This window comes from Falco rusticolus, chromosome 7 (genome assembly GCF_015220075.1).
Source record: "Falco rusticolus isolate bFalRus1 chromosome 7, bFalRus1.pri, whole genome shotgun sequence".
Taxonomy (NCBI): Eukaryota; Metazoa; Chordata; class Aves; order Falconiformes; family Falconidae; genus Falco; species Falco rusticolus.
The window spans coordinates 52,165,494-52,178,980 of record NC_051193.1 but is presented as its reverse complement, the minus strand read 5'-3'; the positions used below and the strand labels follow the sequence as shown (position 1 = coordinate 52,178,980).

Sequence of the window (13,487 nt, the reverse complement as noted above, 5' to 3'; positions counted from 1 at the left end):
GCTTTTATTTTCTTCTCATTTTGTGGTCGTAAATCTTCACTTGCTATGCTTCACATCATGTGTGTGTGTAAAGTTGCTGTGTTGCATCTGTGTAGCACAACTATTTATTTTCTCACTCTGAGGCCTGATTAACCCATTCAGTAAAAGCCTTTTCATTTGCTACTGTGAAAGCAACATCTAAAGATTGAGGGAGCAGGGAAAAGAGTATAAGAGGAAAGTAGACACAATGAAGAGCAAAGATTATTCCAAAGAAATGCTAATGTGGTTATTGCAGAACTGAGCAGAAATCTTCCCTCCTTACTTATGCTCACAGAATCAATCTTAAGGGTTGTAAATCTTCAGGAACCTCTGCATGAACTTGGGTTCAAAAGCAGAGGAATGCAGATGAGGTACCAGCCCTCCTTTGTCATCCCAGTAATGGAAGATATCTTAATCGACACAAAGGTAATCAGACAAAGTATGCTATTTTATTTTAAGCCAAATGATGTAAAGGTTATGCTTACTATTGGCTGCTTGACATTCAACCTCTTTCTACAAATATTTTATCCAAAAAATACTCCAATTCTTCTTTTTCCTGCACCTCCAAGATTTTCTTATCCTGTAACCTTCTACTTGGCCAAACTAAAGCTACATTGACCTAATCTGTACTAGTTATTCTCATTTGCTAAGCTACTACTGATATTCTCCTATATTTCTAACTTTTCTTGTGTTTTGTTTCTGAAACTGAGTACTGTATGCCCCTTTGCTGGAATTGACTGCCTTTATTTCAAATCCATCTCAGCTGGAAAGATGTCCTGTTCCTGCTCAGCTGGAAGTAGCTGCATAAGCACAAATTCATGTGTTGAAATGCCATCTCTGATTCCACATGGTTCATACAATGAGAGGGAAGCTGTGAAAATGAAAGTCAGAGAAAAGGAGAATTACTAAAATAAGCTGGACTTATTTTATTTATTCTGTCTGAAGACATGAGGAACAACTTTTATGTTGTCTTATAATATTTCTGTTGGTTTTCCTTACTTTCCTCTTTTCATTTTCATCTGCTTGGTGGGTCCCTCACAGGTCTTGTGAGTTAGCAGGATGGTTTTTGAGATGCAAGCTGGTTTCCAGCAATGCTTATTCTTTTCCTCAGGCTGAGGTGAAGGTGCGCATGGATCTGGAGAAGAGACTGAGAGAAGCTGAGGAAGCATTGCAGAGCTTGGAGCAAGGCTTGAGTTCTCTGGATTGCAACAAGGAGAAAGAGGAGAAGATGAAAGCAGATGTCAGTAACTTGAGAAGTAAGTCAGTTATCCATCCCCCCTACTGATGAGCAAGGTCTGAGAGAGGAAATACTTCTATCCATCCTCCCAGACACAAAAAGAAGTTCCCAAATTAGCAAAGCCTGCATGTAATGTGCTCTCCCAACTCCTTGTACCTTGACCACACCTCTCTTTTGAGGAGCCAGAACGTACTATGCAGGCATCTGGTATTCTGCCCTCAAAGGAGAGCAAAATTATCCCAGCCTTCCCTGTTGGGTGGAAGACAAACCTAGGTGTTTGGTCAGAGATGACCAAATGCTTTCCAAAATGTCAGACAGGGGAGCTGTGGCAGAGCTGTAAAGACTGACTAGGTCTGAGTTATAAAAAGTCCTCTGACTCCCCTCAAGACAGTATTTTTTCAGCCTTGGTTACAAGAATATCATCAGTTTAAGGGGGACTGTGGTTGCTGTAGCAACGTGCTGGTAGGTGACCCAGGAGGTGAAGTTTGGATCCTTACTCAGAGGTGAATCACTGCATCAGCCCAGCACTGTTGTGCTGAGACAACTGCAGTCTGCAGGTCAGGTGTAAGACTCGGATTCCTCACAGCTTATCTCTGTTCCTGCGCTTGCCCTTTTTCTTTTTTTTTTTTTTCTTTTTTTTAAATTTTATTTAGGAGATGAGGCATTGCCCTAGCATCTGACTTCTCATGTTTGGGAACTTACATTAGCAGCTTAAACTTTGTGAAGTATCTTGCTTGTTTTCCATCCTCAAGTATAGTGCAGTGGGAAGCTGTTGTGAAGACGCTGTATCTGTACAGTTAAGGCTTCATTTCAGTGACAGGTGGATGTATTGGGCCAATATAGAAAAGCTTAAAAAAGTCCTGCAGCATTCTGAGCACTGTTACATATTCAAGTATAAACACATGTATACATAGTTTATATATATAAATGATAAATATATATTTATATATGTAAATAAAATAAGTATTATTCAGTAGTTTCTATATCAGACTTCTAAACTGAGAGAAAAGGGCATGATTCTGAACTTCATCCTGCTGGCTCAGAGCCATGGTAAGAAAACAGAGCTAAGGTGGCTATGTTAAGCTCGGCTTTCAACCAGAGCTGAGCTACCTGCACAGGGCATAAGTGAGTAACCTCTGGCACTGAATTTCTCCTGGCACTCATTTCCAATCTTAGATTTTGGGGTATGTTTTCTTCAAAAGATCAAAAATGTATTGACAAGCAAAACACTGGAGAAAGTGAGGGAAGCACTGTTTCCTTTAGTGTCAGTCCCAGCACAGATTGCCTCAGCCCTTCCACGTGACTCCTGAAGCTCTGCCCTGCCCTTTCATGTAAGAGCTGGGGCACATGAGCCCTCTGAACAGCAAGGGACCAGTGGCAGGCAGGAGGACAGCAAGACTGGAATGGCAGAAGATACGCTGGTTAGACCTCTTATGGGGAAATGAGCAAGGAAAAGCAGCTCATGTGGCAGACCGGGACAGAATAGTTGTCAGAGTTTGGATGCAGGGCTTTGCATGGACCCTGTAATGTATGTGTGTATATGATCGTGCTAGTATTTACTATACTCTTAGAACCCCCTGGCCATCTATGGCCTGGGTGTGTGCCTGTGCCAGTGCTGCCAGTGCCTCCCTTTCCACAGTTAGACTTGACTGGTTTTAGGAGTCCCTCAAAGAAAGTGCAATAAGTAAGGCTTCAGACCCTTCTGCTGCAAGAGAGTTGATAAGTTTTATCATAATATCAGAGGCTTTTGGCAGCTGAATCATAAGCAGTTGTAGGAATGGTTGATGGTGAATGGATAGTTGCAGTTCTTTCTATAATTTGAGCACGCATTTGTTGGGGCCTAGAGACTTTTGTCACTTTGAACTTGTTCATTCTGATGATACTCGGGAGCTTCATGGATCGTTCTTCACGAGGATCTAGGGAGGTGTTGAATGTCATTACCTGGCTCAGCGAGTGCAGTCCCTTGTGACTGGCTCATTGCTTGAAGTGTCTCTCCCATCACTGCTCACAGTGGTGTCTTCTCAGAGTTCTTTGAAGAGTGCATCCGCAATGCCGAACTAGAGGCCAAGATGCCCGTGATCATGAAGAACTCTGTGTACATCCACAAGGCTGCCACTCGTCGCATAAAGAGCTGCCGCTTCCACCGCCGGAGAACCAGTGCTTCATGGAATGACTGTAGGTATCTGTCAGCTTCTTGTTCTATATCCTGCAGTAGCAAACACGTGCAGATGGGGCTGACAGAGCAGTAAGGTCTGCAAATTTGTTGCGTATTTCATACTCCCTAATGGCAGAATGGAGCTACAGAGAAACGTGGAGCTTCCTTACCCAGAGAGCAGGCACTGAGTCTGCATACTGGTTGCCTGTCTCTTCATGTATGTTGAAAGTTAACTGATGTGATGGTTCCAGGCCCCTAAAAAAACATGCTCAAAGCTGACTTCATCTGAATGCTTAGTTACAGACTGAGTGGTGTTGGAAGGGACACCTGGACATTGCTCAATCCAATCCAGTGCTTGGAGTGGCTACCTGCAAGGTTAGATCAGGTTCTACATAGAACCTTAAATCAGAGGCACCTGTAAAGGAAAAAAAAAAAAGTGTTTCCATGCTGTCAGCATTTTCCTCCTCTGAAAACAGTAAGGTGAAGCTGTTAGAGTGCAATGGTTAGCTCATCCCTCGCCAAGCTCTCAGTCATGTTGATCGCGTGGCTTGTGTGCTCTAGTGAAGCTTCTTCAGTTTGTGTCCTTGACAAAGGATGCTGACCTTTCTGTGCTGCTCTTTTTTTCAGTGAAGCAGTCCCACTCCTTCATCTTCTCACATGCAGAAGCTGAAAACATTGAGGAACTGAAAGAAGCAGCCAAAAGACTAAGCCGGGACCAGCACTTCAGGGAAACTCTCTATCAGATCATGAGGTCACAAAAGGATTCTGCTTCGGGTGATGAAAAGTGACTCTTGTTGGGAGGGGACTTCTGATCTCAACTTGCCATTCAGCTCCGCAAAAGTTATGCCATCGGGCTCTAGGGTCATAAGGGAGATTTGCCCTTTGATAGGGAAAGTGGGGGAAAGTTGTGTATAGGCAACTCCCTCAATGGCTTTGCTTTTGTTTGAATGCTCCCTGTAGCCTGGCAGACCTTCTCTACTGATCACTCCAGATCTGTTTGCTTCAGCTGCTTATGTTAAGCCACGTTTTGCCAAGATGCCACAGTTGGTGTTAAAGTGAACCACAGACAGTAGCTTAGGAAGCACCTTTCCTTTCCTTTCCTGTGTAGTCTGTCTGCCAAACACAAGTGCTTCTGAGAAAGCCCTTTATCCCCCTTTGCTCCAGCTAGTGTAACCTCCCCAGCTGGGCACAGTTTACCCTGTTCTGCCTGACCTCTTCTAGGAAATGTTTTGCTGCCCACCCCAGTCAGTCAGTGCTTCGGTGGGATGTGTTTCCTGGCACATTTCCTGAAGACCAGAGCAGTCCCAGCCTCCCAAGCACAGACAATAATATGAAACACAAAGCAACCTCTTGATGCTACATCATTTCAAGTAAACAGTAGCAACAGAAGGTGAAGACAACCTGAGGATGCTGTGGGTTTGGCTCCAAGGAGGGTCATGTGCAGAGAAGAGCTTATAGGTAATTCAGTGGCATCAGTGCAAGCTGGAGGGAGGGCTGCATTGTGCTGACTGTGGGCAGAATGCCCTGGGGCCACCTTTGCACATTTTTTGTATTGGGGCATCTGGCTGTGTCATTGCCGGGAGGAACAGAGCTACGTGCTGCAGAAGGTGTTATCTATAGGCAGATTCAGTATGGAGGAGCCTTTGACTTGGCTCTGACAGCTTCCTCATCACCTCCATAAAGCAAGCTGGAGGGCAGGTGGGTGAGTTTCCAGCAACAAAACCCCCTACCACTTGGAGAATTAGACATTATCAGCAGTAAGCTGTCAAGGCTGTGAATGTGGTCATCTCTCTATGTGCTGCAGTGAATAGCCTGTATCCAAGGCTTTGTACTGCTTTCTACCAGTACAGGCTATCTTGGCCAGAGTGGGACCTCTGGCAAATCAAGGCTGGACTGGGAGAGGTGCTGTGGACAGCTTATTCAGAGGTGGGTTTCGGGTTGCCTTTGTCCCCTCCCAGCTTCTTACCATGTGTTTATTGCAGGGGAGGATTTGCTCTGTGTGTGGTCACCCTGTATGTTTCAGGAGAGGAATCTCTTTGTTGTGGAAGCTTTGCATCCTCTCCCACCAATTTTAAGCAAGCAGCTGGCTAATAATTACCCACTCTATAGTAACTACCCACTCCATAGTAACAGCACTGCCTGGTGCTGGCAGAGCATGACCAGCACACTCAGAGTGATGCTGTTATCCCCGTGGTATGAATTGGGAAACAAAGGAATAAACAATACAAAGATGAATGAAGTTAGCAGCAGAGGTACAGTTAAGGCTCAGGGGGTCTGAAGCACAGATTTACCGGGGTTTTCAGGGGTGTACCTCTCATCAGTACCCCTAGTATTATGTATGTCCGGTGACATACATAGTAAGTCCATAATAAGAGATAAGAGTCCTGCTTACTTGTTCCACACAGACTGTGACACTGCTTAGTCCCAGGCTTTGGCTTCTGGCCACTGAAGTCATTCCCTACCAATTCAGTGCTGTTTCTAGGGAGAAGTCAGGGATGAGGCTGGGAAGAGAGCCTTGGCTTGCCAGCCAGAGAAGAAATGTTGATGCTGGGTGGAGGAGCGTACTGGGAGGGTGTGATGGTCTAGGACAGAGTCACTCTGGTGTGATCAGAGGAAAAGCACCAAAGGCACAGCCTGTATTTTTCATTTCAGGCAGTTACTGGCCAGTATCTTTCTACTGGGCAATGGGAGGGTCCAGCACTGAAGGCTGACATTTTTGTGATGACAGGTGATGCAACAGAAAAAGAAAATTTGCATCCCTCCTTAGCATGCCTGATCCTTCTATGTATTTTCCCCATGTGCTTGCGTCCTAGAAAGCCACAAATGAATTATTGCTCCTACAAGACTGAAAAGCTGTAAGAAAGCAATACAGAGCTGTTTTTCCGCCTTACACTGTCCTCACATCATGTCTGGCTGTTTTCCAGTTACAAGGTCTATATTATGTGATGCTGGAAGGAACAGAAGAAAGGACAGCCAGGGAGCATATCTGTAATTCAGGCATTTAGGAAAATCACCCTGTGGCTTGTGAATGCAGCACCTTTGATCTATTACCACCAAAAGCCACAATATCAGACTTTACAGAAGTATTGTACTCAGGAGGTAGCCGCATCAGGTTCTTCCTTTACCATGCATATTGACAGCAATAAATAAATAAAAGTTATGCTGACACTAGAGTGAATTCCTGTGTGTTCCTGATACACTGTCGACAGAAATGATGGTAAATTGCCTCTGCAGGAATTAAGGAAAATCATTGTGACATGCTCATTTACTGCCAGCCCACTTCATCTGCTTCATCGAGCTGTTGTGTTACATGCTTAACATCACCTCTCAAAAGGACTGGCTGTATGTAAAAATGCTTTCACCCTTGCTACCCACTTCCACTTGTAAAATGTGTGTATAGTTAAAGCCAAGATGTATCAAATCTAATGAAGGAATCTCCCACTTGCTTACCTGAAGCCTGTGTGAACAGCTCTCTGTGTAACCAGCAAGGCAGGCTGGCGGGGAGCATCGATGGTTCCTTGCTGCAGATGCCAGTCCTGCAGAGGGATCTACTACCCTGTAAACTCCCTGACAGAGTCAGCACAAAGCTGCGTCTATGCACCATAGCGACTGTCTCCTTATTCTGTTTGAAGGACACAGATTTACTGATTTCAATGTTATGTCTGTATTTTTAATGCAATACAGTAACAGGACGGTGGCTTACAGATAGGTTGCTACCTCTGTTCAAATAATCTCCACTAGTAATCCTGGGTTAGATCACTTTCTCCTACTGGGAGAACCAGGAACGAGATGAGAACCCCCTCCGCTCAGGAGAGTTCCCTAAATCGTTTCCCTGTGTCCAAGGATAGGAGAAGATATAGGATGGTTTGCAGCTCTAAGATTTTTCTTCAGAAGCTTCAGAACAGCTGGATTGTGGCCATTCTTCCATCACCTCCACCTGCTGGCTATCATCTGGGACCTTCTCTTCCCCATCGAGACTTTCCCTGTTGTCCCCTTCAGAGACACTTTCAAATACGGTTTCCTTTGCAGACATTGGCAGGTGTGAACCTGCTGATTCTCTTCTGTGTCGCCTTGCCTACTTCTCACAATGTGAACGGTGCCTCCCGCTAAGGTTAATTTAAAGGTTAATTTCATCCTCTACATAAGCTGCACGAAGCCTCCAGGCTGCTTCAGTCCCTGGTGTAGAAGAGTGTTTCCTGTTGAAGGACAGGGCTTCTGCGCTCCCCTGGTGCTCGCTGCCCCAAGGCTTTGCTCCTGCACAGAGGTAAATGGCAGGGAACGGGAGGCAGCTGCAGCCTGGCTGCTCCACGCGTGCTGCTTCTGAACGAGGGAAAGTGGACAAGAAATGGAAACTGCCCTCGGGGTCAGAAGTCAATAACGAAGGAGAAATGGTTGCGTGCTATGCACTGCTGGGCACAGAATACAAGTGACAGAGGCTGGTAGAATTTTCAGCTAGAGAGTATAGCTTTTTTTTTTCTTTTTTTTTTTTTTTTAGCTCAAGGTGGTAGGGAGGTTTTCCACTTAGGACATTAGTGTAACAGGGTCTCTCTCTGGAAATAAGATGTTGGTTTTTCACAGAAATAGTCTGTTTTGAATACTTTTCAATGCAGTTACTCGTTGTTGCTAGAGGGACAGAAGATGGCTCACGTTGTGTCTAGTAAGAAGTTGCTCCCAGGAAGGTGGCCGTGCTCTGAAAGTTTTTTTTTCCAGGGTTTAGCTTCAGGCTGGTCCTGGGGCTTGCCTGGACACTTAGTGCTTCTTTGTGCTGCTGTGACTGTGAAGGATGCTGTTATTTTTAGCATTTTCTACCTGATGCTCTTGGTGCAAGGACAATTCTGTAGTTTTTCACCTAGTCCATGCACAATTTGTTATCCACCTAGCTTGAGCATGGCCACAAATGAGAGAAATGACCAAGCCTGAGGAACTGGCTGTAGTCAGCCACCTGAGAGCTGGGCCAGAGGTGTCCTGTGGGGGTGACAGTCACCATAAGCGGGGCCAGGTGGGACCATGAGCTTGGCAGCCACGTGTGCTCTGTTGACAACCTGCAGTACCTCTCTGCCCACTGAGATCACGTCTCTTTTTCTATATTAAGTAGCATTTACTTTCTGCTGCAGGTTTAACTCCAAAGCCAAAATGGATAAAGATCCAACCGAGTACTCACTCAGGTGTCTGAGCTCTTTCTGCTTGTATTGGCCACCAGTACGAAGTGTAGGACGTGCTGTACTGCTGAAACCAACATATTTTTTTATTCCCCCCCCATGTTGGCAGATCTGGCATTTCAGAGGAAGAAAAATCATAAAGGCCACTTTGTGAGGGTAGCAAAGGCACCTTTTGCTAACTCAGAGGTGTTGCAATAAATAACTCGGCAGGGTCATGTGTTCTTATTTTATGATCATGAAAAGTGCAAACTTTGCATTGCTTAAAATACGTGAACTCTGCTTACCCTTGAGTTCTTCTTGACTGCACCCCTGCCTCAAACCTCTCTGTGGAAACCATCCAAGAGCAGAGGAACAGGTCCCGTCCTAGAGCTGCTGCTACCATTGTTTTCTTCATCATTAATTCTGGGGGCAGGAGAAAGCCCCCATTTTCCTCTGTATGTCAGCAGCTGCCTGCAGGAGATGCCAGCCCCTGCTCCTCTGGCATGAGGAAAACGGGTTCTGTTTTTTGTTGGCTTTTTTTTTTCCCCCTAAGCTCTGCAAAATAGAAGTAAATATTTTTAGCATGTCCATTTTAATTAGGGGGCTTGAAAATGAGCTGTTTATGGTGGGTGTGAGAAAACTGACTTGGTGCAATGGGATTAAGCCCAGTTCAAAAAAGGTGCTGGCTCTTTCAGCCTTGATGGAAGTATGGCTGGAGGCTTGTGTTAGAGCCACTGCTGAAAGCACAGGCACAAACAGGAAAACAGTACGCATGGTGGAGTTCCGTCTTTGGGATGGTTCACAAGCACTCAAGGACCCTGGGTGACAGAGGTAGGCTGTGCTTTTAGGTGCACTCATTTCAGTGGCATGTGAGACTGTGAGGAGACTTAAAATGACTTGGCAAGAAAGTGGGAATGCTGTGGCTTTCGTAGCAAGAGAGGAGCAGGCTTGCTGCAAAGATTGCCAGAGAGAATGGGTTGCAGCTTACTTGGGAACAGCCAATGAGTTCATTCCTCCTTTGCTTTCCTAATTCTGCTGGCAGCACAACACTCATGCTTGTTGCAGGTGAGGACAAGGTGAGGAGACTTTACCAGGAATGAGACTGAAAAGTAGGTGTGCAGCAGGTGTGACTAAAAACTAGAGCACTACTGATAGTGGGTTGGTGTGCTTAAAAAATAAAGTGTCCTATTTCTCAGTAAGCAAAAAGCACCCTGGGTCCCAACTGGAGTCCAGTCCCAGGTGCTCAGAGAAGGGTCTGCAGCTAAGGCCCCCTTTTCCTCTCCCCAGCTTACTGCTGCTGAGCAAGACACAGTGAGAAAACGCAGCTGAGCTAGCACTGGCATGGCCTAGTTAGGTGATGTGGGGACGTGGCTTACAGTTGTCCTCCTTTGCGGGTAGCTGTGTGTATGCAGCAGCTGCTCAGAGGGGCAAAAATCAGTATTTGGTACTGGAAAGGTTTTGGATATCTACAGGTTGACTGGCAGAAGCTGGAAATTCCTGCAATTCTCAGTTGATCTGGATGTTCAGAAACTTCTCTAGCCTGCAGCAGCAGCCCTCTAGATCCCCCTTTGATCGAGTGTGCAGTACTTCAGACAAATGTTCTGACCCATGAGGGGATGTGGGGAATAGCAGTGAAGCCAGACACACTTTTTTTTTGCTCCTGCTCCTAAATGTCTCTTGTAGTTTCTCCTTGCCCACAAATAAAGAACAGGTGTGGTTTAATGCAGAATTTATCTAGATTGAGAGAAACAATGTGTAGGCAGAGCCAGCTTTCCTCTCTATGTAGGGGGAACGTGGGCTCCAAAATGAGGACAGAAAAGTCCCAGTCATTCAAAGATACCGTAGACGGGTAAAATAAGCAATTGTGCAAAGCCTGGGTGAGGAGAAGTGGCAGGACACACTGTATTCAAAGTCTGAAGCCAGCCCTGCACTAAGGGAAAATGGATTTGTTTGGAGGAGACTTTAGCCGCTTGCTTTGATTGATGCTGAGGGAGTGTGTCCGCTAAATCTATGTTCTCCTTTTAGCTTGTGGCTGGCTCCTGATGCTGGCCATGGGATTAGGTTTGGTGGCTGCTCACTACAAAGAAAATCCCTCCAGCTGTGACTAACTGCTGCTGAGTAACAGCCTTATTCAAAAGCAGCAGGGGGGTTGTGGCAACATCGAGCACCCCCAGACCTGTATGCAGCAAAAGACGTTCATGACACCTCTCCAGCCAAACTCACAGGGGCTCAATGTCATGGGAACCTTTGGCTCCCCCCTGCAAGCAGGCAGGAGCTCAGCTTGCAGCCCTGTGCTGCCACGCAGGAGCAGAGAAACCCATACCCACTGCTTGAGCTGCTCCTGCATCCCAGCGCCCACACTGCCTCTGGCCACTTGGATCCCAGCAGGGCAGGCCTGTGCTGCTGACCTTTCAGCAGCAGAGTGGAGGGAGGGGATTTAATGAGCCAGCCTTAGGAAAGGCCTTTGGGAGCAGGTGTGGAAGGTACTTTGTTCATTCCCTGAAGGGAGAAGAGCATCTCCCTGTCCCTGCCCGTGTAGCGCTCTGCTCTACCCACCCCTTCGGTCCCAGGTCAGTGCTGGGAGGCCGCAGGGGCTGCCTGGCGGGGGGCTGCCTGTGCTTCGTTCCCAGGTGAGGACAGGAGAGAAGGAGAAGGGAAAGCAGTTGCTTTCCAGCTGAATTGGAAGGAATGAGCAGACCTAGCAGGGAAGCAAAGAATAGCTGTTGCAGCTAGCAGACTGCAGAGGAATAAAGCTTCCTGATCGTCTCTCCTTGGCCAGACAGGAGGGAGCAGACCTGAAAGACGTTGGTTCTTGTTTGTTCTTGTTCTGGTTCTGGTGCATTCCCTGTGTCAGGAGTTTTGTTCCTGCCTGTACTCGAAGAGGGTCGGAGCATGAGGAACATCCCCTCCCTCTCCCTCCCTGCCCATCCAGCTCTCCCCAGCTCTGAGCAGAATTGTGAAGGGCAAGCTGGCTTCTCCCTGGCTTCTCCCCACCTTCCCCTCCAGCCTGCTCCCTCAGCTGGCCTTTGTTCATCTTTGGCTGATTGTGGCTATCTCACTGGCGTGGAAAATAGCATCGCCCTGGCAGGCTCCGCTGCACTGGGAGCGGTGGGAGGACGGTGCCACCCAGGCAGGGGGGTGCCATGGTGGAGCTGGGGAGCCACTCCCCTTGGAGAGGGCAAAGGAGGTGAGACCTGGGCTGCAGATGAAAGTAGCTGCTCATGCTTTTTTCATAACACTGGCGTTCTGTCTAGAAAATATTATTCATCCTACTTGCAAAGTCTTTCAGACTTGAGTGTTTCATGCAGAAAATGCATAGAGATGGGCAGCAAACACCCGGGGCTGTTAACCAGGCACCTTCCTTCCCTGCTCCACAGCCCACTTCATACGTGGCTTTGGGCCAAGCCCTGCAAATGCAAAGGTGGGCAGGAGGCGCCTGGTCCCCCCTTGCCTCGCCCCTGCAGTGTGGGCCCTTTCAGGGTGCACGTCCCAGCTCTTGTCCAGGTGTGTTTCACAGGCGTAAGGGGCAGGCTGAGGAACTGGTGCCTCTGCCAAACCAGCCTGAGTCTTTGCTGGGAGGCTCAGGGTTCCTGTACTTCAGAAAGTCGGCTGGCATCGTGTGTCCCTTGCAAGCTGCTAACGAGCATGGAATCCAACTCACCTCACCCCCCTCAATGTATTCACACACAGGTATGTATATATGTGCAGATGCATGCATATATATACACACATACATAAAATGATGACATGTATTAAATGCAGATCTCAAATATATGTCTTCTATTGAAAGAAGTATTTCATAATGAGGTCTTTTTTATTTTTTCTTGTTCTGCCTGAAAATAATTTGCCCAAAAACAGTATGCTCAGAAATATTTTCTGGTTTTTTCCTTTGATTTTCTTTCCTCATAGGCAGAGAGCAGACCAGAAAGCTTTACTTTCAGGTGAAACATGGTGTGCTTTATAACTGAAGGTCACCCTGGAGTCTTTACTGTAGCTGCCACTGCCAGACCCACAGAGAAAGCTGCATGTGAGCAAACAGCCCCAGCAAGGACAGCCTGTTAATCCTGCACGGAGAAACAATTCTGCTCCTCCACCCTGCAGAAGCCAGGTCAGTTGCAGCCTCAGTTTTTCCAAGTCTTTCAGCGACCTGCTCAAGGCATGGAGCTGAGCATCTGTCCGGCTCCCCTGGATGAGGGTCAGTGGTGGCAGCTCCCTGTGGGCATGGCAGGGCATGCAGCTCCCATGTGCAGAGCAGTGCCAGTGAAGGGGGCAAGCAGCCTGTCCCAGGGCAGGGGCTGGGGCATGGGGTTCAGAGCTGCTGTGGGTTTTAAAGTTAGTGTATAGAAAGCCTGATGGGCCCTTTTCCTTGCTGTTACCTTTCTCCTGATAAATAGTGTCAAATCACGAAGGCTATAAAACCAGTGCATTTCCTAGTGCTAACATCATGTGAATAAGCCAGGTCAGACAGCTGGCAAGCCAGAAATCTCCTCCCCACTTTCTTATCTGCATGATTTAACAAAATACAACTACATCCTAAAAGCCCTGGAAATGCATCCCCCTTAAATGCATGGGGGATGTTTATGTCACAGAAAAGAAAACAAGTAACCTTTTACCTGGAGGAGGAGGTTGTGTGTCCCCCAGACAGTGGACAGTGTAGCTGCACAGCAAGGAGGAGGTGGTGTTATAAAGAAAGATTTCCTGATTTAAGGCACTGAATGCATTTGAATTGTTCTGCAGAATAATTTGCTTGCACTTTTTACTGCTGTAATGGGATAGCCAAAGAAGCAGAAGCCACGGCTGCTTCTGCAGCAGGAGACATCAATTATGGAGGAAGGAGGACATGTTGTATAAGGTCAGGAGACAGTAGATCAGACAGGACTATATTCTGCTTTTTCTCTGCCTGTCCAGGTGATGTTTGTTGTGAAAGCGTGTGAGTTCC

General features: G+C 46.9%; 1 protein-coding gene and 1 long non-coding RNA gene across 4 annotated transcripts in view; one reads left to right on the top strand and one right to left on the bottom strand.

The window, feature by feature from the left end:
• Positions 1-6,581, top strand: part of PLEKHD1 (pleckstrin homology and coiled-coil domain containing D1) — a 36,078-nt gene extending 29,497 nt beyond the window's left edge. Inside the window, exons 11-13 of one of the 3 annotated variants that reach the window (XM_037395094.1) lie at positions 1,130-1,274; positions 3,281-3,430; positions 4,038-6,581. In XM_037395094.1, the coding sequence (XP_037250991.1) occupies positions 1,130-1,274; positions 3,281-3,430; positions 4,038-4,198 (456 nt within the window). In that variant the 3' untranslated portion in view covers positions 4,199-6,581. Of the gene's footprint in view, positions 1-1,129; positions 1,275-3,266; positions 3,435-4,037 lie in introns of those variants that run through there. The other 2 variants (XM_037395095.1, XM_037395096.1) reach the window with 2 other exon arrangements.
• On the bottom strand, positions 446-3,311 carry LOC119151314. The gene is made up of 3 exons (XR_005105386.1): positions 3,197-3,311; positions 1,018-1,216; positions 446-889 (listed from the first exon to the last, which is right to left on the bottom strand). It is a non-coding gene; the product is annotated as an uncharacterized LOC119151314 (long non-coding RNA).
• Positions 6,582-13,487: the final 6,906 nt, after the last annotated feature.